The 23,952-nt window shown below is 43.3% G+C and overlaps 1 protein-coding gene across 1 annotated transcript in view; it reads right to left on the reverse strand.

Annotated features, from left to right (window-relative positions):
• The window catches only part of stk17a (serine/threonine kinase 17a), an 86,957-nt gene that overhangs the window by 20,061 nt on the left and 42,944 nt on the right, over positions 1 to 23,952 (reverse strand). The window contains exon 2 of the mRNA XM_033050563.1: positions 21,824 to 22,036. Coding sequence (XP_032906454.1) covers positions 21,824 to 22,036 — 213 coding nt within the window. The remainder of the gene's footprint in view (positions 1 to 21,823; positions 22,037 to 23,952) is intronic.

Here is a 23,952-nt window from a genome sequence, read left to right on the forward strand (position 1 = left end):
GTTAAGGATATTTAAAATCACCCAGGGCCCGTCAAAAGGCAATACACACACATACAAAACTATTAAAACATTAAAACTAAATCAGGTAGAAACTTCACTTTTGTGGACAAATAACTTTCTCCCATTCATTTCAGTGGACCTGCTATACCTGTGCAAGTTAATCTGGCACAGGTTCACAGTTGGCGAGCTGCACAAAGTCACGCTGTCCTGTTGGACTCTAGTCCACCTGCACAGCACAGGTGTGCATGGCCAACATGCACTGCCAAGCAGAAGGCTGCACCACAATCTGCAGGCGGGAACAACCCTTTCAACAAGCCAGCACCGCCATTCAATGTGATCATGGCTGATCATCCCCAATCAGTACCCCATTCCTGCCTTCTCCCCATATCCCGACTCCGCTAACTTTAAGAGCCCCATCTAGCTCTCTCTTGAAAGTATCCAATTCCCCGTTTTCTCTCTCCCACCCTCTTAAAAAGTGGGATAACATTAGCTACCCTCCAATCCACTGGAACTGATCCTGAATCTATAGAACCAGGGCTCGAAATTAACGGTTGCCCGGGTGCCAATGGCCACCTAAAGTCCCGCCGGGCAACCTAAAAGCTGTGCCATTTTGCTCGGCTTGGCAAGCACCCGGGACACCTATCGTTGAACTCTGAGCGGGCTCCCCACTCTCTCTCTCTCTCTCTCTCTGTCACTCTCCGTCTCTGCCCGCCATCCGTAACCGTGTCCGGGAAGCCAGTTCTCCGCTCTCCACCCGCTACTCATCCGCCGGCACGGCAGGCCGCCTTGCACATGCGCACTGCCACGGCCTACACATCCTCCCCCTGCACATGCGCACAACCACGGCCAGCACATCATCGGCCGCCCTGCACATGCGCACTGCCACGGCCTACACATCCTCCCCCTGCACATGCGCACTGCCACGGCAACTGGTCGGCGCCGGGCACTTTCTCCCTCCCTTTGCATTGTGGGAGATCTGGCCGCCATTGCTGCCCGGCCGCCGCCTCGCCGCGACCGCTGAAAACCAACGCAGAATCACTCCCTGGAGCGGGAGTAACTCCCTGGAGTAACTCTCGCTTCTTGGTTTCCTGGTCCTCCAAAAATATTCCAAATGGAATTTAATCTGGAGGTGGACCCACCACCACCAAACTCCAAACCCTGAACAATAACAGTCTATTGCACTTTATCTGTTTATTTATTGTGTATATATATATATATATATATATATATATATGGTCTATGGTAAATAGACACACTGAACTTTTATCTCCTGTTCTATATTATGTTAGTATATTGAAGTGCTGAGCCACCGGGAGATCAGGTTGGTTATTGCGAACTAAGCGGAGGTGTTGTGCGAAGCGATCGCCAAGCCTGCGCTTGGTCTCACTGAGGTTGATCATATGCTGAATAATCCAGAATCACCCGGAGAAAACCCATGCGATCAAAGGGAAAAGGAGCAAACTACATACAGGCAGCATCCATATTCAGGATCAATTCCAGGTCTCTGGCAATTTTAGGCAGCAACTTTATGGCCAATGTACTGCCCCAATAGCCTTGAACTGAATTAAAACATACAGTAACTAAAGGGGAACATAGCGTCATTTAGAGATTTAAGACTGAAAATGTACAGTTTCTTTTTTTTTTAGTAACCAAGGTTATCAACGTATAATTTTTTGTGTGTTGGAAAACAAAATATAGTGGCACAGCTGGTGGACTTGCTGCCTCACTCGCCAGGGATCTGTGTTCGATCCTGTCCTCGGGCACTGTCTGTGTTGAATTTGCACATTCTCCCTGCAAGCATGTCGGTTTCCTCCCACATCCCAAAGACGCATTGGCTTTGTAGGTTAACTTGTCTCTGTAAAATTGCCCCCAATTGCGGCCCAGGACAGAAAAGTCGGATTTGGAATGGGAGGGGGAGTTGAAGTGCTGAGCCATCAGGAGATCAGGTTGGTTATTGCAAACTATGCCTGCACTTGGTCTCACTGAGGTTGATCATACGCTGAATAATCCAACCACATTTTTGTTTGGAAGTGGAAAGAAATAATATAAATTGCATTCATTGCAACGTGTAAAAAGAGTTGAGATACTGTATATACTGTATGATAATTTTGCTGCATGTCATTGTGGGATATATCATGTCTTGATTGGTGAATATGTTTAGTTTGTGACTTTATTTGAAGCAGAAATAATATGTGAATGCTTCATTGAGCATAATTTCGACTGGTAACTACGCACTTCGTCCAAGCACATTATCGCACACGTCTTGCAAGCCGTCTTAAATGACTACCTAAACTGTCATTTGGCAACTTAAAAGCTGCCTTGGTTGCCCAGCTGGCAACAGGGGAAAAAAGTTAAGTGAGACCCCTGAGAACATTGGAAGATTATCACCAATTCTTTACTTTGCAAGGAAGTTATGAAACTATCAAATAGTGAAACAATATGAAGTACTCTATGGACCCAATTATCCATGGGGCAATTGTAGGTACAGAAAATGCCACATGTATAATAAAGGATAAAGAGAGGGACCTTCAGGTTCATAATTTTCCCAAAGGTAGCAATACAAGTTTGATAGGATGGAGAAGGCAGCCAATGAGATGCCCGCCTTCACATGAATATAATATAAACTTTGAGAGGCTATGTGCAACTGTTGAAAGCACTTGTGAATCAAACAGTGAATATTGTGACGTTAGACACAAAATGTTGGAATAAATCAGTGGGTCAAGCAGCATCTCTGGAGAAAAAGGATTTGGTGACGTTTTGGGTCGAGATCCTCCTTCAGATTGAATGGTCTTGATCAGAATCGTCACCTATTATTTTTCTCCAGAGATGCTGCCTGACCCCGCTGAGTTACTCCAGCACTTTGTGTCCATCTTCGATGTAAACCAGCATCTGCAGTTCCTTCCTACACATCGAGTATTGTGTGCAGTTCTGGTCCCCACAATGTAGAAAAGACATGGTGACACTAGAGTGCAGGGATTTAACTAGGATATTGCCTGGATCGGAGGACATTAGTTATGAGGAGAGATTGGATTGGCTGGGTCTGTTTTCCATGAAGCGATGGATGCTGATTGATTACCTGATAGGAGGTATATAAAATTATTAGAGGCATAGGCAAGGTAGACAGAATTCCACCCTCCCAAAAGGTACAGGTATCAAAAACTGGAGAGCTTGGATTAAAGATGTAAGGAAGGAGTTTTGAAAAAGGATTTTATTTCTATATGCTCACAAGCACCCACTGGTTGACATCTGGAACATCCTCTTCCAACACTGAGGAAATGCAGGAATTAGATACAACCACAATGTTTACACAACTTCCAGACAGGTATGCAAATAGCAAGGCACAATCCTATAATGCTCACAAATGGATTAGCATAGGCAGGCAAAAAGATCAGCATGGATGCAGTGAGCCGAAGAGCCTATTCCTATGCTGCAGAATTCGATGACATGAGAGTTGTATTGGATATATAGCAGCATAGTAGGCGACACAAAACATCTTTAAAATATTCCAGCATAATCTGCATTAATTAGAACCTAGAACAATACAGCACTGCCAAACAATGTCAAGACCAACTCTTATCTGCCCAAGCACAATCCACGTGCTCAAGTTCAAGTTCAAGTGAGTTTATTGTCATGTGTCCGTGTATAGGACAATGAAATTCTTGCTTTGCTTAAGCACACAGAAAATAGCAGGCATTTACTACAAAACAGATAAATGTGTCCATATACCATGATATAAATATATACACACATGAATAAATAAACTGGTAGTGCAAATAACAGAAAGTGGTTGCTAATAATCAGAGTTTTGTCCGAGCCAGGTTTAATAGCCTGATGGCTGAGGGGAAGTAGCTATTCCTGAACCTGGTTGTTGCAGTCTTCAGGCTCCTGTACCTTCTACCTGAAGGTAGCAGGGAGATGAGTGTGTGGCCAGGATGGTGTGGGTCTTTGATGATACTGCCAGCCTTTTTGAGGCAGCGACTGCGATAAATCCCTTCGATGGAAGGAAGGTCAGAGCCGATGATGGACTGGGCAGTGTTTACTACTTTTTGTAATCTTTTCCTCTCCAGGGCGCTCAAATTGCCGAACCAAGCCACGATGCAACCGGTCAGCATGCTCTCGACTGTGCACCTGTAGAAGTTAGAGAGAGTCTTCCTTGACAATCCGACTCTCCGTAATCTTCTCAGGAAGTAGAGGCGCTGATGAGCTTTTTTGATAATTGCGTTAGTGTTCTCGGACCAGGAAAGATCTTCAGAGATGTGCACACCCAGGAATTTGAAGTTCTTGACCCTTTCATCCATTGACCCGTTGATATAAATGGGGCTGTGGGTCCCCCTCCTGCTCCTTCCAAAGTCCACAATCAGTTCCTTGGTTTTGCTGGTGTTGAGGGCCAGCTTATTGCGCTGGCACCATATGGACAGTTGCTCGATCTCTCTTCTGTACTCTGACTCATCCCCATCAGTGATACGCCCCACAATAGTGGTGTCGTCAGCGAACTTGATGATGGAGTTCGCACTGTGGTTCGCTACGCAGTCATGGGTATAGAGTGAGTACAGCAGGGGGCTGAGCACGCAGCCTTGAGGTGCTCCCGTGCTGATTGTTATTGAGGCCGACACATTTCCACCAATACGAACAGACTGTGGTCTGTGGACGAGGAAGTCGAGGATCCAGTTGCAGAGGGATGCGCAGAGACCCAGTTCTGCGAGTTTGGTAACCAGTTTGGAGGGGATGATTGTGTTAAATGCCGAGCTGTAATCAGTGAATAACAGCCTGACATATGAGTTTTTGTTGTCCAAGTGGTCCAGTGCGGAGTGGAGGGCCAGCGAGATCGCATCCACCGTTGATCTGTTGTGGCGGTACGCGAACTGCAGTGGGTCCAGGTTTTTGTCGAAGTAGGAGTTGATTTGCTCCATGATCAACCTCTCAAAGCACTTCATCACCACCGGCATTAGTGCCACTGGTCGATAGTCATTGAGGCATGTCACCTTACTCTTCTTGGGCACCGGTATAATTGATGCCCTTTTAAAGCAGGTGGGGACCTCAGACCTCAGAAGTGAGAGGTTGAAAATGTCCGTAAAAACTCCCGCCAGTTGGTCCGCACACGTTTTTAGAACACGGCCGGGTATACCATCAGGTCCAGGTGCTTTTCGGGGGTTCACCCCTCTGAAGGATTTCCTGACATCGGCCTCTGTGACTGAGACTGAAATGCCATCACAGCGAATGGGGGATCGGGAAGGCACATCAGTATTCTCCCTGTCAAAGCGTGCGTAAAACGCATTGAGCTCGTCAGGGAGTGATGTTACACCGGCATTCGAGCTGCCTCCTGGTTTTGCCTTGTAGGAGGTGATTGCATTCAGACCCTGCCACAGCTGCCGAACATCTGTCTCGTCCTCCAGTTTGGAGTAGAAGTCCCTTTTGGCCTTTTTGATGGCCTTACCAAGGTCATATCTGGTCTTCATGTAGGCCACTGTATCATTGGAGGTGAATGCCCTGTGTCTGGACTTCAGGAGAGTGCGGATCTCAAAGTTCATCCACGGTTTCTGATTGGGAAACACTCGGAAGGTTTTTGTAGGGATGCAATCCTCCACACATTTCTTTATGAAGTCTGTAACGACTGTGGCATATTCCTTCAAGTCCGTTGCCGAGTCCTTGAACATTGCCCAGTCTACAGAGTCTCTAAATGCCACTATCGCATCCGTCTCCACCGCCACCTCTAGCAGTGCATTCCAGTCACTCACCGCCGTCTGTGTAAAAAAAGTTTCACACATCTCGCCTTTAGTCATCCACCCTACAAAAAAGGTTCTGAGTGTCTACACTATGCTCCCTCACAATATTATACATTTCTATCAGGTCTCCCCTCAATCTACCATGCCAGAAAAAAAAGTCTGCCCAATCTCTCCTTGTAGATAATACCCACTAAACCAGGCATTGTTGCATTAAACCTCCTCTGCACCCTCTCCAAAGCCTCCACATCCTTTCTGTATTGGAGGGATCAAAACTGCATGGAATATATTTCAAAAGTGGCCTAAGTCGTAAAAAACTGCAACTTATCTTGTCTAGTCAGTGCCCCAGCCAATGAAAGCAAGCACACCATATGCTTGGTTTACTACTTTATCTACTTGTGTTGCCACTTTCAGAAGAGTTAAGGATTTGGAATCCAAGATTCCTCTATAGTTCAATGCTGCTAAGGAGGCTGTGCTGACCTTCACACACTCATGTATACTAATCCTACCACAATTACCCAGATTCTAACACCCATCTACATATTAGGGGCAATTTACAATGCCCAATTGGCCTACATACATGTATGTCTTTGGGATGTGGGAGTAAACAGGAGTATGGACAAAACCCACAGTCAATGGGAGAACATGCACACTCCACACAGACAGCACTAGAGATCGGGATTGAACCTGTACCACTGCCACTCAGTGATTACTTGCAGTTTCTGGAAAGCTGCAAGGGTTCCTGCATGGATCTGAAACCAACAAGAGGTTAATGATTGCAGGAAGAGCTTGAGAGCAGGAAAAATATTGAAACAGCAGAAACAGACTTCCTGTATTTCAAATTCAATGAGGAAAAATAACAATCATTCCCTTAAATAACAAGTTAAATATGGAATGACAAATGTTATTCTTCCCCGAGTTCACCCTGCAAGTTACAAATTGTGTTTTGAATAGCTCCAACACTTTCACCTCTATGATGGTGAATATAATCCAAGGCCCTTTTGAAATATTCAGATATCAACACAAATGTCTCAAATTACTTACATTACTTTAGTTGGTTCATTTTTCCAAAATATTACTTGAACATTTAAGTCATTAATAATTTAGTAATTTACAGACAGATTAATTTGTTTGGTACAGTTTCAAACAATTATTCATGTTCACGCTATCTGCTTCAATTAAAAGTCTATATAGCCAAAAGGAATCTTTCCCGGAAATGCTCCTAACTGCCATGCCAAGTCAAATCTTGTAACAAGCCTTCTAGGAATTTATGGAAGTTTTGCTTCATTCCACCCCTTTTCTCATCTCTGCAGATTTCTAATCCATGTAAAAGACTTTGTCTTTGTGAACACCCCGTGCAAAAAGGCTAGAAGAAAATGGTGTAATCAAACCTTGAATTTTTCTTTACATTTTGCTACAAGATTTCCAGGGCTCCTGGAATGCTTTGGGTAATTTTCATTGCTTACATTGATGCAAAGATAAAAAGAATGTTAGTTTAATGAAAGGGGAAATAAAAGATTTAGGGGGAAAAAGGTCGAAATAAAAGCCACCAGTCCTAATATTTACTTGGGCCATGGAGGAGAAATAAGGATTTTCAGTTGTAAAGCATGTCATTATTTCTTTCGGAGGAGTATTACAAAATGTTCCAATGTTTTTCTGAAGGCTTTCAAATCACCAGGTGGATTTCCTGCCAGCCAGGACCATAATTATGGAGCAGATGCCATTTCATTGTCAAATGTAACAAGGTACAGCAAAATTCATTTTTGTATACAGTTCAGTACAAGTATCACTGTAACATTAGCTTCTTAATACATCTTAGATAAGCATCTTAGATACAGTATCAGTGTATGGCAATAGTGCACTGAAACACTACACAGAATCGCCAGTTTTGGTACCATTTTCAAGCCTCAGCTTTAAATTGCAGGGTTCTTGACATGACCATGAAGGCTCGTTGTCCTAGCGACGTTGTGGGGTCGAATTGGATAATCATAGAATTTGGTGTCCTCAGCCGCTCCACTGCTGTAGGCTGCATGCAGTCCATGCTCTCAGCATCTTGGAGCAGCACCTGATTTAGCCAAGCTCCCAACTGTTACATGGGCCTCCAGCAGCCAGCTCCCCTGTTGAGGAGCTGTGCCTGTTCCTCATGGCTCTCAATTCCATGATCTTATAAGATTATACATTTCTTTTTTAAACCCTGAGCCCCAATGACCTGGGTTAAAATAATCCCTGAAATTCACCACACTTTCTAACATAATTCAGTCTTAAATGACCAATCCTTAATCTTATCATTTTCTCAACTCATCCAACACATTCGGCACAGCAGTAGAGTTGCAGCTTTACTGCATCAGAGACCCGGGTTTGTCTGTTCGGAGTTTTACATTCTTCCTGTGACTATGGGTTTACTCTGGATGTTACAGATTCTGCCACATTACAAAGACATACAGGTTTGTAAGTTAATTGGCTTCTGCAAATTGTAGTATAGGATAGTGCAGGTATACAGTGGATCGCTGGTTGGCATGGACATGGTGGGCCAAAGGGTACATTTCCACGATGTATCACTAAAATCTAAAATCTAAAAGTCCAAACAGCAAGTGATTCATTCTTCCACATTAGTTTAAGTTGAACTTCTGCTATAATTACTCTCATGCACATTAAATTCCATTCTTTATGGCAAACACTAAGTCAAGTGTTTAATTGTCTTATGCACTGATAACGGAACATTGAAATTCTTACTTGCAGCAGCTTAACAGGCCTGTAAACACATAAATTAATGCTCTAAATTCATAACCATGATTCTAGTGCAAAAAATGTCTGCAGTTCAACCAAAGAAAGCACATAGAAGTTGATATAGATTCAGATAACAATACAACCAAAGTAAAATATATGAAAGACACTGATGATTGGTAGAACAAGATGTCGCGCAACCCTGGCGACTATGTGTGTGCTAGTCACAGAAGCAGATCTGCAATCACAGATTACTCCACTCCAACTTAATTCTCTGCTCCTGCAGCAACATTTCTTACTTTAACTATGATCTTCTTCATCTCCCTTCAGATATTGTCGATTCTCCGACTCCCAACACCCGAAGCAGGCAACTGAACTATCCCACCGCAACTAGAGAGAAGTCCCGAACTACTATCTACCTCACTGGGGACCCTCGGACTATCTTTAATCGGACTTTACTGGTTTTACCTGACACTAAACGTTATTCGCTTATGTATCTGTACACTGTGAATGGCTTGATTGTAATCATGTATTGTCTTTCCGCTGTCTGGTTTGCACGCAACAAAGGCTTTTCGTTGTGCTGCAGTACACGTGACAATAAACGAAAACTGAAACTAAACCAAGTAGTTTTATAAAGGTGGTGGATAGGAATATAAAGCACCTGACGAACAACTTAAAAGTCAATTTAAATTCCTTCTGTCCAGCTGAGGTTATCCCCATTGCCACTACAACAAGGAATGCTATTAACCAATGAATGATTTTGCAGGATGTATGAACTGATTTTAAATTACTAAATTTTTACTTTGGGCTAATTAAGCATGTGTTCTGGGAATAGTGTATCAAATGAGTTCTAAAACTAGTAAGCTTGTAGTTTCATAATACTGGATCAAATATTAAAGTTTCCCATTTTCACTAAATCATACTCCATTTTATCATGCATCTGTATTTGCTTTCATTAAATTTACAGAACACTTAAATACGAACCATAATCCATAGCAAAAAAGAATACACAAATCTATTGAGATTTACTTCTAAGGGTTTCATTGTCCAGACTTTTAGAATAATCTACACAGATTCCAAAACAAAGAAGGTTTGCTCATTTTGGCATGGACCAAGAATTGAACTCTTTATACAAAAGTTGCCCTTACAAACTCACTGTGGAAAAATAAAATCCAACTTCCCCTTATGAAAACAATTTGCACTCAAGTGAAAGTTTGCTATGAATAGCATCCTGCCCTAACAAAACAGTGAGCCCCTGGTAACTGAAGGGCCCCCTTTACTCAAAGCTGCTTCGGGCCATTAACAAGGACCGTCACGTGCAACTGAAAGCACAATGACATAAATGAATTCACAGCAGGAAACGAGTGAGCAATGAGGCCAAGTTTGTGCCAGATGTATTGCTACTTTTGATCTCGAAGCAGGCATTAAACTACATGGCTCTGCTGTCCTCTATAAAATCTATCATTAGTCGAGTGGCTTAAACTAGAAATATTTTCGAAGCTTTTGGATATATTTATGAAGCCCCCCCACCTCCCAGTGCAAAACCTGCACTAGTCACGACAAAGAGTAATCATTCTATACATTGTTTTTTTTTCCTTAGGCAGTCCCTCAGCACAGAGAGCGACCTGTTCCAGTGCAGTTTTGAGGATTCTGAGGTAGCTACCGAGTCCGATGTGGAAACTGCACTCTTTCGCTGGTGGATGTCAGGCCACACAGATGAATAGTTTGTGTAGTGGTGCACACCTTCTGTCACCTATGTATGGTTTCTCTGCGCTCTCAACGCATGACCAAGGTTCTCAATACCAACTCAAATGCTCCTGCTCCGTTTTGAGCAGTTATGGACCAAAGGCTCCTCAGAATTAGTGGTGGCATTGCACATTATCAAGTAAATTTGGAGAATGTCTTCAGATCTATTTTTCCCAATCCACCTCCTCCCATAAGAGAGCTCGGAATAATGTGCACACTTCGGGAATGACATGGCCATCCATGTTTATTATCACAATTTGAAACAATGTTGTCGTGACATGCCATTTAACGGTTACACACTTGGCACTGATGTCATGTGACAGAGCAGATGCTATTGAATGTGAACCACAACAGAGTGCTTTTTCTGTTCCGTTTATTTTGATTTTTGGACCACAAAACATAACTTTCCCCATATCATGGACTGCAAGTACTCAGGCCTCAATATCAGGGATGTTGAGAGGGCAACATTGATGTTTATTCTTCCAATGAATGTGGAGGATATTATGGAGACAACAAAGATGGTATTGCACACCGGTTACGAAAGAATAGAACGTTACTAGAGAGTATTCCGAGGGCTGGAACATACATGCATTTCGAAGAACAAGGGCTGATTAGGGATAGTCAACATGGTTTTGTACTTGGGAAGTCCTGGCTCGCAAATCTGAGGAGTTTTTTTGAAGATGTGACCAAAAAGGTCGACGAAGGCAGAGCTGTAGACAATGTATACATGGATTCAACAAGTTTCTGTGTGGTAGGCTGCTCTGGAAGGGATTCAAGGAGAGATAGCTGAATGGATAGAAAATTGGCTTCATGGAAGAAAGCACAGTGTGATGATGGAAGATTGTTTCTCAGACTGGAAGCCCATGATTAGTGGTGTGCTCCAGGGTTCGGTGCTGGGCCCATAGCTGTTTGTCATCTTTATCAATGATTTGGATGAGAACGTACATGGCATGGTGAGCAAGTTTGCAAATTACACTAAAGTAAGTGGCATTGTAAATAGTGAAGATGGTTGTCAAAAGTTGCAGCAGGATCTTGATCGGTTGGGTAGGTTTACTGAGAAATGGTTGTTGGAATTTAATACAGAGAGATGTGAGGTGTGGCATTTTGGGAGAACTAACATGGGTAGAACCTACACAGTGAATGGTAGAGCTTTGGAGAGTGTTGTAAAGCAGAGGGATCTAGGAGTACAGGTACATAGTTTGTTGAAAGTGGCATCACAGGTAGATAGGGTCATCAAAAACACTTTTGGCCTTCAGTCAGAGTATAGAAATTGAGAGGTCATGTTGCCCTCTGCTTTGAGAGGCTGGTCAAGAAACACGTCTGCGCCTTCCTCCCTCGCAACAAGGACCTGCTACAATTCGCATACCGTCCGAACAGATCCACGGACGATGCAGTCTCCCAGGTTCTGCACACCGCTCTCTCTCATCTTGACAGCCAGAAGGGGGGGGGCTATGTGAGGATGCTGTTCATAAACTTCAGTTCAGCCTTCAACATGATAGTCCCCACCAGACTTGCTGAGAAGCTGCTGGAATTGGGGTTCAGCCGAACGCACTATGGGAACTACACTCGCCCCCCTGCAGGAACTATACATCAGAAGGTGCAACCCCAGAGCCAACAAGATCATGGGAGACCCCTTCCACCCCAGCAACAGACTGTTCCAGCTGCTACGGTCAGGCAAGCGCCTTCGTTGCCATGCTGTGAAAACGGAGAGGATGAGAAGGAGTTTCTTCCCTGAGGACATTAGGACTGTAAACTCCTATCTCACCAGGGACTAACTTTACTGTACCAATTTACTGTTGTGTCTTTTTAAAATTGCTGTTTTTTCTTTTTTTGCCTCCCACAAATATGTAATGTGTGAATATGTGATTCTGTTCCATTCTGTTTCGTAGTTTTTTTGCACAATCCGCAAGCATTGCCACTTCTCATTTCACTGCGCATCTCGCATGTGTATGTGACGAATAGACTTGACTTTAAAAAATAAATGGATTACCTTTATATAGGAAACAATTGGACAAAACTGAGGATAATTCCTCAAATAAATTATGTTCAATGTTTCAGCAATGGCTTGCATAAAGAGTCAGCTTTTTTTTTTTTTAAACGCACAATCAAGTTAAGGTTTTTATTTTTTGGCATGCTATATTCAAATTATGATCATCGTCCAAATTTGGCTGGATACAGGTGTAGCCCTGTGTAACTTCATATTAGTTTTTCTTATTAAGAGATTTATATAAGTTTTGCTGTGAATATGTGTTCTGCATTTGATTTGTTGTTAATGAGTTAGATCATTTTTCCTGTGTGGTGATTGGTTTAGGGGCGGGAGCTGGGAATTGTGGGTAATCGAAGTCCAGGAGAGAGAGAGAAGACAGAAGAAGCCTAGGCTAACTGCTACCCCTTCAGCTCGGAGGTGTGGATTAAAGACTGTCGCTGTTTGGACTTTGTGATTACGAGGAGAGTGAGAGCAGCGGTTAGCCGAGCCCTGGAGACACGAGGGAGAAGGAAGATTTCTGCCACATGGGGTCCTCTCTGGTCAGCCAACTCCCCGCCATCTTGTGAGCTTCTGCACTGTGCACTTGTCGGCTTCCACTGTATTTGGCCGCGACGCTCTCCAGCTTCGACCAGACCTGCAACGTGGGGTTATTCTTGTTTTGTTTTTAATGTTGCCGGCTTGTGTGAGTGAGTGTGTGGGCCCACATAGTAATTAATACTTAAAGGTACTATAAAATATTGATTTATTGAGTGTTGCTTTTTTTTGAATATCTGTGTGAGAAACACCAGTAAAATACCTATAAGGGAATTAAAGTTTACGAACCTGGGGCGCAGCTCATGTAGAGGGCAAAGAAGCGCTACACAAGTGATTGGGTAGTTATGGGGAAAAAAGCTTCAAGTTAAAGTGGACTTTTGCACATTGGTTCCATATTCTCCAAGCAGGAAATTAGTTTCCAGTTCCAAATAAGCTCCCTGCATGAAGTTGCTGCTTAACCAGCACTTATTTAATGTTATTGTCACCATTCAGGTTAAGAAATCTATGGAACAAAAGCACTTAATGCACTTCAGGTCAACGATTTCTCATCCAATGAATGGTCAATGACCTGAAACGTTAAATCTTTCCCCCTCCTGCAGTTATGTTCAGATTTCCTGCATCTGCAGTATTTAACATTATGATCACAGTAACTCAAAATAAACTTTCAGATTATAAATTAATCCTGTCACATCACAAGAGCTAAAATTGACTTGTCGCTGCTTGGTCTGTGAAACTATCTTGAATGGATTTCATCAAGTCATCTTGCAAACTTCTGCTCAATGCATTTGGTCAAGCCATAAAAGTACACTTGCCCAGGATTAAGGCGCTACCTTTGTAACTTGCCCCTATTATTTCTTCATTTACCCTACGGCCAAAGAGACAGTTGTTATTTGGGGGCCTAGATTTTTCCCCAACATTGTTTGCCATGACGTCTCACTTCAGACCTCCACCCAATCCCATTTATAGTTCCAGTTATTCTGACCAAAGATCCTTTCTTAATAGGGTACTAATAAAATCTTTAAATGACAGAGATGTCCTTTTTTCCACCATTCTCTGCAAACTTATTAGGCAACACAGTGAAGGTCGGTGCTGGGGCCGCTACTCTTCATGTTGTATATTAATGATTTGGACGAGGGGATTGAAGGTTTTGTGACAAAGTTTGCGGATTATGCAAAATTAGGTGGAGGGGCAGGTAGTGTAAAGAAAGCAGGGACTCTGCAGAAGGACTTGGACAGGTTTGGAGAGTGGGCAGAGGAGCGGCAGATGGAATATAGTGTGGCAAAGCGTGGAGTCATGCATTTTGGTAGCAGGAATAAATGTGTAGACTATTCTGAAACCAGAGGTGCAAAAGGACTTGGGAATGCTGGTGCAGGATTCCCAAAAAGTTAATCAGCGAGTTGAATTGGTAGTAAAGAAAGCAAACTCAATCCTCACATTTTAAGAGGGCTTCTACACAAAAACAGGGATGTAATGCTGAGGCTCTATAAGGCTCTGGTAAGGCCGCATTTGGAATATTGTGAGCAAAGGGCAGCCACGGTGACACAGCGGTAGAGTTGCTGCCTTAGAGCAAAATGCAGCATCAGAGACCCGGGTTCAATCACGACTACGGGTGCTGTCTGTATGGAGTTTGTACGTTCTCCCCGTGATCTGCGTGGGTTTTCTCCGAGAACTTTGGTTTCCTCCCACACTCCAAAGACGTACAGGTTTGTAGGTGAATTTGCTTGTTTAATTGGCTTGATAAAATGTTAAATTGTCCAAGTTGGCGATATGCAGAGTACTGCCCTGACGACTACAAATTTCAGAAGGTTCAGAATTATGGGCACCATATCTGACGAAGGATGTGCTGGCTCTCCAGAGGGTCCAGCGGAGGTTTACAAGAATTATCCCAGGAATGAGTAGGTTAGCCTATGATGAATGTTTGTCAGCACTGACCCTGTACTCGCTGGAGTTTAGAAGAATGAGGAGGTAATCTCATTGAAATATACAGAACAATGAAAGGCTTGGATAGAGTGGATGTGCCCATTAGTGGGAGAGTCTAGAACTAGAAGTCATTGCCTCAGAATTAAAGAACGTTCTTTTTGGAAGGAGATGAGGGGAAATGTCTTTAGTCTGAGAGTGGTGAATCAGTGGAATTCTTTGCCACAGAAGGCTGTAGAGACCAAGTCAGTGGATATTTTTATGGCTGAGATAGTACAGATGTCAGAGGTTATGGGGAGAAAGCAGGAAAATGGGGTTAGGAGGGAGAGATAGATCAGCCAAGATTGGATGGCAGAGTAGACTTGCTGGGCCGAATGGCCTAATTCTACTCCTATTCCTTATGACCTTATGAACACCATATATTCCTTTTCTATAGTATTAGTATTATTGCCAAATATCAAAAATATACAGCTATTGTTTCTGCGCACGTGTGGCATTAATTACAACAAAGCGTCATTATTTGAAACTTGTTGACATGGCCAAATATACTGGCACCTCATATCAAAATTTGTGTCCAATTTGTATTGTTGAACATTTCTCCAATTCATTTCCAATTAGATTTAGATTTGACTTGTCAGCGATTGGTCCAGATCCCCGCGTCCATCACATCACTGGCCGGTGGAGACGGGAGGGTGGGGGTCATTTTCCCACACAAGCCATAGGTGACTGGGCACTCTGAACCCGAGCACCAAGTTGTAAGCGGCCGAAGGAGCGCATCCCTCGGGACAGCCCCTACTCTCCCACTGCCACGGCCACCCTCCGCCTCGTCTCCCCCGTGCAGCCGCACTGTGACGGGCTGTGTGTCGGCAGCGGCGGGTGGAGCAGAGGTGTGGGACAGGCTGATCCCTCCGCCCACCCAGAGTCACTGACCGCAATGCACCGCCATCGGACCCCAACCCTCTCACCAGGGTTATTCACCCCCGACACCCCACCCTGGCCGCGGGGACAGATGGCTCGGGGCATTGGCAGCCATAGTAAATCGCTTTTAAAACATGGGGGGGGGACACAAATTTCCTTTTATCACCTCCCACTCTCTCTCCTCCCCCCCCCCCCTGTTTTAAAAGCGATCTACTATGGCTTCCAATGCCATGGTGTGGGGTGTCGGGGGTGAATCACCCCGTGTGTGGGTCGGGGTCGGGGGGGGTGAATCATCCTGATGTGGGGGTTGGGGTCCGATGGCGGTGCATTGCGGTCAGTGACTCTGGGTGGGCGGAGGGATCAGCCTGTCCCACACCTCTGCTCCACCCGCCGCGGCCGCACGGGGGAGACGAGGCTGAGGGCGGCCGTGGCGAGTGGGGGCTGTCCCGAGGGATGCGCTCCTTCGGCCGCTTACAACTTGGTGCTCGGGTTCAGAGTGCCCAGTCACCTATGGCTTGTGGGAAAATGACCCCCACCCTCCGTCTCCACCGGCCAGTGATGTGATGGACGCGGGTGTCTGGACCAATCGCTGACAAGTCCCGCCCCCCTGGCAGCGTCATGTCCATTATTTCACTTTTCAGCAGAGCGGCCTTTTGGCGAGTTGGCGCTTCAGCATAGCTGCCTTTCGGTGAATTTGCTTTTAGGCATCCCACCCTTTGGGTTAGTTGGCTTTTAGGCGTCCCGCAATATCGATTAGTTGGCTTTTCGGCCTCGTTTCCATTCGGTTATTTGGCTTCCACTTCTTTGCTTCGGCTTCTCGTCCTTCGACACCACGTCCAGGTACCAAACATACCATACACCAAAGGTACACAAAAATGTTGGAGAAACTCAGCGGATGCAGCAAACATACCATACACCAAGTCTTTTTATTTACTCACGTTGCTACTTTCAAGGGTCTATGGACTTGGACCACAAAAGTCCTGTACATAAATGGTGTTAATGGCCCTTATTGTTCAATTCAATGTTCATACCAATGATTTGTAAATTACCCAAATGGAAAACAGGATGCTGTTCCCATTTGCATGTGGCCTCACTCAGGCAATGTGAAAGGGAGTTAAAATGGTTAGTATCCAGACTGATTCCTGGGATGTCAGGACTTTCATATGAAGAAAGACTGGATAGACTCGGCTTGTACTCGCTAGAATTTAGAAGTTTGAGGGGGGATCTTATAGAAACTTACAAAATTCTTAAGGGGTTGGACAGGCTAGATGCAGGAAGATTGTTCCCGATGTTGGGGAAGTCCAGAAGGTCACAGTTTAAGGATAAGGGGGAATCTTTTAGGACCGAGATGATGAAAACATTTTTCACACAGAGAGTGGTGAATCTCTGGAATTCTCTGCCACAGAAGGTAGTTGAAGCCAGTTCATTGGCTATATTTAAGAGGGAGTTAGATGTGGCCCTTGTGGCTAAAGGGATCAGAGGGTATGGAGAGAAGGCAGGTACAGGATACCGAGTTGGATGATCAGCCATGATCATATTGAATGGCGGTGCAGGCTCGAAGGGCCGAATGGCCTACTCCTGCACCTATTTTCTATGTTTCTATGATCCAGCATCCTTGGTAGATTGGTTGCAAATGTTGCTTGGTCTCGTCAATGTAATTGAGGCCATATCAGGAGCACGGAATGCAATTGTTGCAGTTAGAGGAGGTGTGTGCCTCACCTGGAAGAAATGCTGGTCTCTGGAGGCACAAAAGGGGACGAGTGATTTCACACAGATTTTAGGTGACTGGAAAAAAGATCAAAAAGCTGGTGCTCTGGATTACATCCAGTGCTCCCCAGTACAGAAATAAAAGAATAAAGCACACAAATATGTGGAGGAAGCTACGAGGATTCAGGGCGAGTTGGACAGGTTGGGTGAGTGTGCGGATGCATGGCAGGTGCAGTTTAATGCAGATAAATGTGAGGTTATCCACTTTGGTGGCAAAAACAGGAAGGCAGGTTATTATCTGAATGGCGTCAAGTTGGGAAAAGGGGAAGTACAAAGAGATCTGGGGGTCCTTGTTCATCACTCACTGAAAGTAATCATGCAGGTGCAATTGGCAGTGAAGAAAGCTAATGGCATGTTGGCCTTCATAATAAGAGGAATTGAGTATAGGAGCAAAGAGGTCTTTCTGGAGTTGTACAGGGCCCTAGTGAGACCACACCTGGAGTATTGTGTGCAGTTTTGGTCTCCAAATTTGAGGAAGGACATTCGTGCTATTGAGGGAGTGCAGCGTAGGTTCACAAGGTTTATTTCCCGGGATGGCGGGAATTTTGTTGATAGAATGGATCAGCTGGGCTTGTATACTCTGGAATTTAGAAGGATGAGAGGTGATCTTATTGAAACATAATATTAAGGGATTGGACACGCTAGAGGCAGGAAACATGTTCCCGATGTTGGGGGAATCCAGAACCAGGGGCCACAGTTTAAGAATAAGGGCTAGGCCATTTAGAACAGAGATGAGGAAAATCTTTTTACCCAGAGATTTGTGAATCTGTGGAATTCTCCGTCTCAGAAGGCAATGGAGGCCAATTCTCTGGATGCTTTCAAAAGAGAGTTAGATAGAGCTCTTAAAGATAGCGGAGTCAGGGGAAACCGGGGTACTGAATGTAGATGATCCATGATCACATTATATGGCGGTGCTGGCTTCAAGGGCCGAATGGCCTACTCCTGCACCTATTGTCCATTACAGTGCCTGGAGATATGCTGCCGGAGTTTGGGATTTAGATTAATGCATTTCTGGGACAATTGTGACATGGGCACGTACAAAATCAAATGATTTACATCTCGGCATGAATGGGATTGATGTCCTCCTCGGGGTTGTAGGTCGTTCAGACGAGTAGCTCCAATCCTAGGGAATGGAACCCGAAAGGAATAGTCAGCAGGGAGAGAAGCCGAGGAAGGTTGCAAAATATATAGGCAGAAGAAAGGAAAGTGGCAAATGGAATCCAAGGGAAAAAGGGTTAAAAAGGACTATACTACAGATCCTATATCCACATGCACACAACATTGTTGCTAATGTAAATGCGTTAATGGCACAAATAGAAATAATTGGGTAAGATTTAATTGCCATTCTAAAAGTGGCTGTAGAGTGACCAAAGCTGGGAGATAAGTGTTCAAGTGTATCTGACATTTAAGAAGGACAGAAATAAAGGGAAAGGAGGCGGAACAGCATTAAAGGATTAACATCAGTACAGTCATGAGAAATTATCTTGGTTAGGCAGATCATGACGTGGAATTAAATGTCAGTTTGAAAGGGCAGAAAAAAAACGATGGGAGCTATTGATTAGCCACCAAGTAATGATTGTGATATTAATTCTATGATAAATTAGAAAAATAGAGGTTACCCAACAGGTGTAATACAATAGTCATGGGGTGGGGGGTGAAAACTATTACTGAGCCATGACTCACAACACAAAAACAAGTCCATTATTCTAATCCCTTTTAACAGCACTTGGTCCACAGTCTCCCATTCCATGGTGACATATACATTCATTTAATTACTTAAGTGTTTTTAAATTCCTGCCTGGTGGTCCCAGTTTAGCAGATTCTATGGAAATTAGGTTCCCACAGACTTTCAATTCACTTCTGTTTTTAAAAAGATGTTATACAGTGGTGCAAGTTTTCCCTTGAAGTTTAGATGGAGCACAGTAACAGGCCCAGTAAGCCATGTGCCTAACCATCAGGATTTCCAATTTATTGGATTATTAGAGTTTTATTGTACATAGATGTAGCTGAGAAGTTACCAATTTTTTGGACTATTTATCTGATGATTAAACGTATAAAGAAAGGGAGATATGGTGGCCATTTCTTTCCTCTATCCCCATATGAAAAAAGCAACAGCAAACCATTGCTGCTGGTCCATGTGAATATATTTACTTACTTATTACAACATAGGAGAAGTTTAGCCTATGATGTCCATGCTTGCTCTTGGCTAATTCAGCTATCAGTCAAGGAAACTAAAGTTGCCACAGGAAACCCAAATGGTCACTGGGAGAACATCCAAGTTCCACGCATACAGTAGCAGAGTTTAAAATTAAACCTGGGCCCCTGGGGCTACGAGAGCACAGTGCGAACAGCCGCACCATTGAACCATCCATTTGTATTGCCTCCACCGTTACATGTTGAAATAGAAAGGCTTTTTTCCCCCCACACGTCGAAAGGCAGAGGTAGCAAGAACAAAGTCTGTAACCTTGCATCAGCTGATGATTGCAATTCTTATCTAAAGGGCGTAACCCAATATTACACATTGCTGATTACAGTTATCACAGTGGTGGCAGGTAAAGGCATAAAAATCAATTTGCGTAGCAGCATGAAGCCTGTTCCTCAACTTCTTCTGCTGAAGTGGAATTGGTGTAGAATATAGAAGATAGACACAAAAGGCTGGAGTAACTCAGCAGGACATGTAACATCTATGGAGAGAAGGAATGGGTGACGTTTCGGGTCAAGACCCTTCTTCAGTAGAATATAGATCAGTGCAGCACAGGAAATGTCTTCCCACAACATCTATGTCAAACATTATGCCATGACCAACTCTTAGCCCCCCTATACATCAACGGCGAGTGTGTGGAGAGGGTCAACACCTTCCGGTTTCTCGGCGTCCTCATCTCCGCTGACATCTCCTGGACAGACAACATCAAGAAGGCTCAGCAGCGGCTGCACTTTCTGAGGGTCCTCAGGAAGCACAACCTGGACTCCAACCTGCTGCTGACCTTCTACCGCTCGTCCATTGAGAGCCTGCTGACATACTGCATTACAGCATGGTACGGCAGCTGCACCATGGCAGACAGGGAGAGGCTTCAGAGGGTAGTTAGGGCAGCACAGAAGTCATTGGCTGCCCTCTCCCCTCCCTGATGGACATTTACACCTCCCGCTGCCTCAGCAGGGCGAAGAACATCATCAAGGACAGCTCCCATGCTGCATTTGGCCTGTTCGACATGCTGCCCTCAGGGAGGCGCTATAGGTGCATCAGAACAAGGACAAATAGACTCAAGAACAGTTGCTTTCCAAAAGCCATAACCTCTCTGAACTCCCACATGCACTGACTTCACAGCCTAACCCCCGGACTTCCATCTATCCACCTACTGTAATTTGTACTGTAACTGTAATTTTTAATATGTGCAATAACCCATACTGTATATAGGAATCCTATTTATTCACTCTATTCACCCATTGTCTTTTTATAGATATGTATATAGCGCCGCAGAACTGTGCACCTTATCCCCCCCCCCCTTTTGTTTTGTTTTTTTGTTTTTTGAACTAATTACATGTCTGCACTGAGTACGAGCTGCTTTTAATCTCATTGTACATGTGTATAGTGACAATAAAATGGCATTCTATTCTATTCTATTACCTGCCTGCACATAACCCACATCCCTCCATTCTCTGCATATCCATATGCCTATCCAAATGTCTCTTAAGTGTTACTATTCCATCTGTCTCAGCCCCAACTCTCGACAATACATGTGAACGCAAAATAACTTGCCCACACATTTCCTTTAAACCTTTCTTCTTACCTTAAAACTAATCCCTCTAGTATTTGAATTAACTATCCTTGAAAACGGTTGACTGTTTACCCTATTTATGCCAGTCTCAAAATTATATTTTTCTATCACGACCTCCAGCATTCAAGAAAAAAAACCCAATCCAAGTTTGTCCAATCTCTTCCTGTCACCAATAGTCTCTAATCCTGGCATCATCTGGTAAACTCCTCTGCACCCATTTCAACCTTCTAAATCCTTCCTGTAATGGGGCAACCATACTTGCACGCAATACTCCAAATAATGTTACATAATTCACCACCCAAAATAGAGAACTAAGTACTGCAAACAATTCTGGTTTCTGTCATCTTTGTGTTGCATCAATACCAAGACTATGGCATCTCACAGAAGAACAGTGCAAAAGACAGCATGTTATTGAACAATAGGGTCCGTTTTTTTACATATCTTCTCGATAGAGGTTAAAAGGAATCAATGCAAAGGCTAATGGAATATTTCACCGTCCACTAATGGCGCGTATCCTTTTAAACACAATTTTTTTTTTTTGCGGAAAAATAACTAATATCCCAAGTAAAATTAAAATTACAATATATATTTAGGTCTCACATCATTGATCAGACAGGCTTCACATTTTTAATGAACTCATTAGTCATTTTCTACACATGATCAGTAACTTACCTAGACCCCTTAACATTACTAACATTTAAAGAACAGGGGGAAGAATTAAAATATGTACTTACTATTCCAAAATCAAAATCATTTCTGACGCTGTCTCATACACCTCATACAGGTTGATGACCCATGGATTGGATTTGGCCAATTCTAATACAGCAATCTCATGAATAATTTCCATTCGGCTGTCTTGACCCTTCCTCCTTTTTCTCATAAATTTGGCAGCATAGTCCTTTCCTGTAGCTTTTTCAGTGCATTTTTTAACGACTGCAAATTTGCCTCTGTAAGGAACAAAATATGTTTTCATATTTAAAATTGACAGCATATTTAAGGCTCCTATATAGCTTTAAAAACCCCAAACAATTAATACAATTAATACTGTCTTCAGGTGGCACCATGGAGCAGTAAGAGGCGCTGCATTAGCTCCGCTCCCGAAAAAAGTACTAAAAGCGCTAAAACGCCTGTAAAAGGAAACGAGACCGATTCAAAAACACTCACCGGGGATGCTTGACGTTGCGTAAGTGACGTCATCAGAAATCGCCGCAAACTAACGGGGATACCAGCACTTTTAAATGGCAAAATGGTATTACCAAAACGACCCCTGACAAGATCTTTAACCAGACTCCGGCTCGCTCAAGAGTTGGAGAAAACACCTCAAACAACTCCAGAAGGACCTGAAGAAGAAGAAACTGAAGGACTAAGATTTATTGCTGATATGGAAGCAAATGTAAAAGAACAAGAACAATCTCTAAAAGAAGCTGTAACAAAGGACTTTGCTGATATGTTGCATAAAGAGATTTCCCTGCTGTCGTCTCAGCTGGGAAAGTTAGAAACAAGATTGGATGTCGGGAATAAGGATATTGTCGATAAAATTGGTATTCTACAGGACCGTATTGAAGAAGTAGATACCGATCTAAGAGAAGAAATTCAACAGGTCGAAGAAGATAGCAATAAAAAGCTGGAGTCCGTTCTCACTACTTCTACAAAACAACGCTATTTAAGATCTGGAAACTGTGACTAAGGATATGTCTGAAGCGATGAAGAGAATGAAAGAAGATCTAGACCGAGTTTCTGGGCAAATGGCCAGAATGACTGACAAATGCCTCGATCTTAAAGCTCGGTCCAGAAGGCAGAACCTAAGGATAATTGGAATGAAAGAAGGGAAGGAAACTGGAAAAGACCCTCGGGATTTCACTGCCAACCTACTTCAACAAGTATTCAAGCTGTCTGAAAAACCGAAAGTAGATGTTGCACACAGTGTTCAGAGAGCATACTCGAGGGCAGGAGCCCCACCAAGACAGATTATCCTGAAACTTCATGACATAGCAGTTCTTAAAGACATTATGAAGAAAATACCATTCGGAAAAAATCTGATGTTCGAAGGAGAAACTGTAAGATTCTTCAGAGACTATCCAGCAGAAGTGGCGAAGAAACGTGCCCTCTTTACAAAGACCCGGCTGATTCTTAAAGGAATTCCAAACCTGCAAACCTAAGATATGGAATAATATATCCTGCTAAACTGAGGGTCACATATAATGACTTGGAGCGTTTCATTATTGATCCAGAAGAAGCATTTAAATACGCGCAAGACCTAAAAAAGGACACTAAAGGATAAGTAAAATGTCACGGTTTTGCTGATGTATATCTTTTATATATATTTATAGGGGGTAAACTGAGAGAATATGCCTGTTTAAATAAAAATAAGTACAAATGTTGCAGATAAGATGGCCGACCAATTCGCATGTGCTAATGTCTAGACATCTTATCAGGTTTGGAATGCAACATGTCCGCCTCAAAGACAAAATATTTTCGAATGAAAGATTTAATAAAATGGAACTACGCAGTATAGAAAACAAATTAAATGAAGCGGAATGTAATAATCCACTAACAAAGATATAAATAACATATAAGTAATTGAACTAACTCGTGTATCTTAATCTAAAGTGCAATATGATAACCGAATAATGATTCATTCCTTTTTAAAGCCAATATTGAATATTCTTTAGATCTATGATCTTTAGTTAAAATTTATTGGATTGATATACTAAAATATGTTTAATCGATTTGGGTGGACAAATTCCCAGATATGACCAGGCCAAACTGACAAAGAATCACCTAAGCTGGAAGGGAGTAAAACAGATGGCAGGCAGCCAAGACTGTATTCTTGGTTAACCCCTTCTAGCCAGCTGATTCGTAC

The sequence above is a fragment of the Amblyraja radiata genome, chromosome 2 (assembly GCF_010909765.2).
Source record: "Amblyraja radiata isolate CabotCenter1 chromosome 2, sAmbRad1.1.pri, whole genome shotgun sequence".
In the NCBI taxonomy this organism is placed as follows: Eukaryota; Metazoa; Chordata; class Chondrichthyes; order Rajiformes; family Rajidae; genus Amblyraja; species Amblyraja radiata.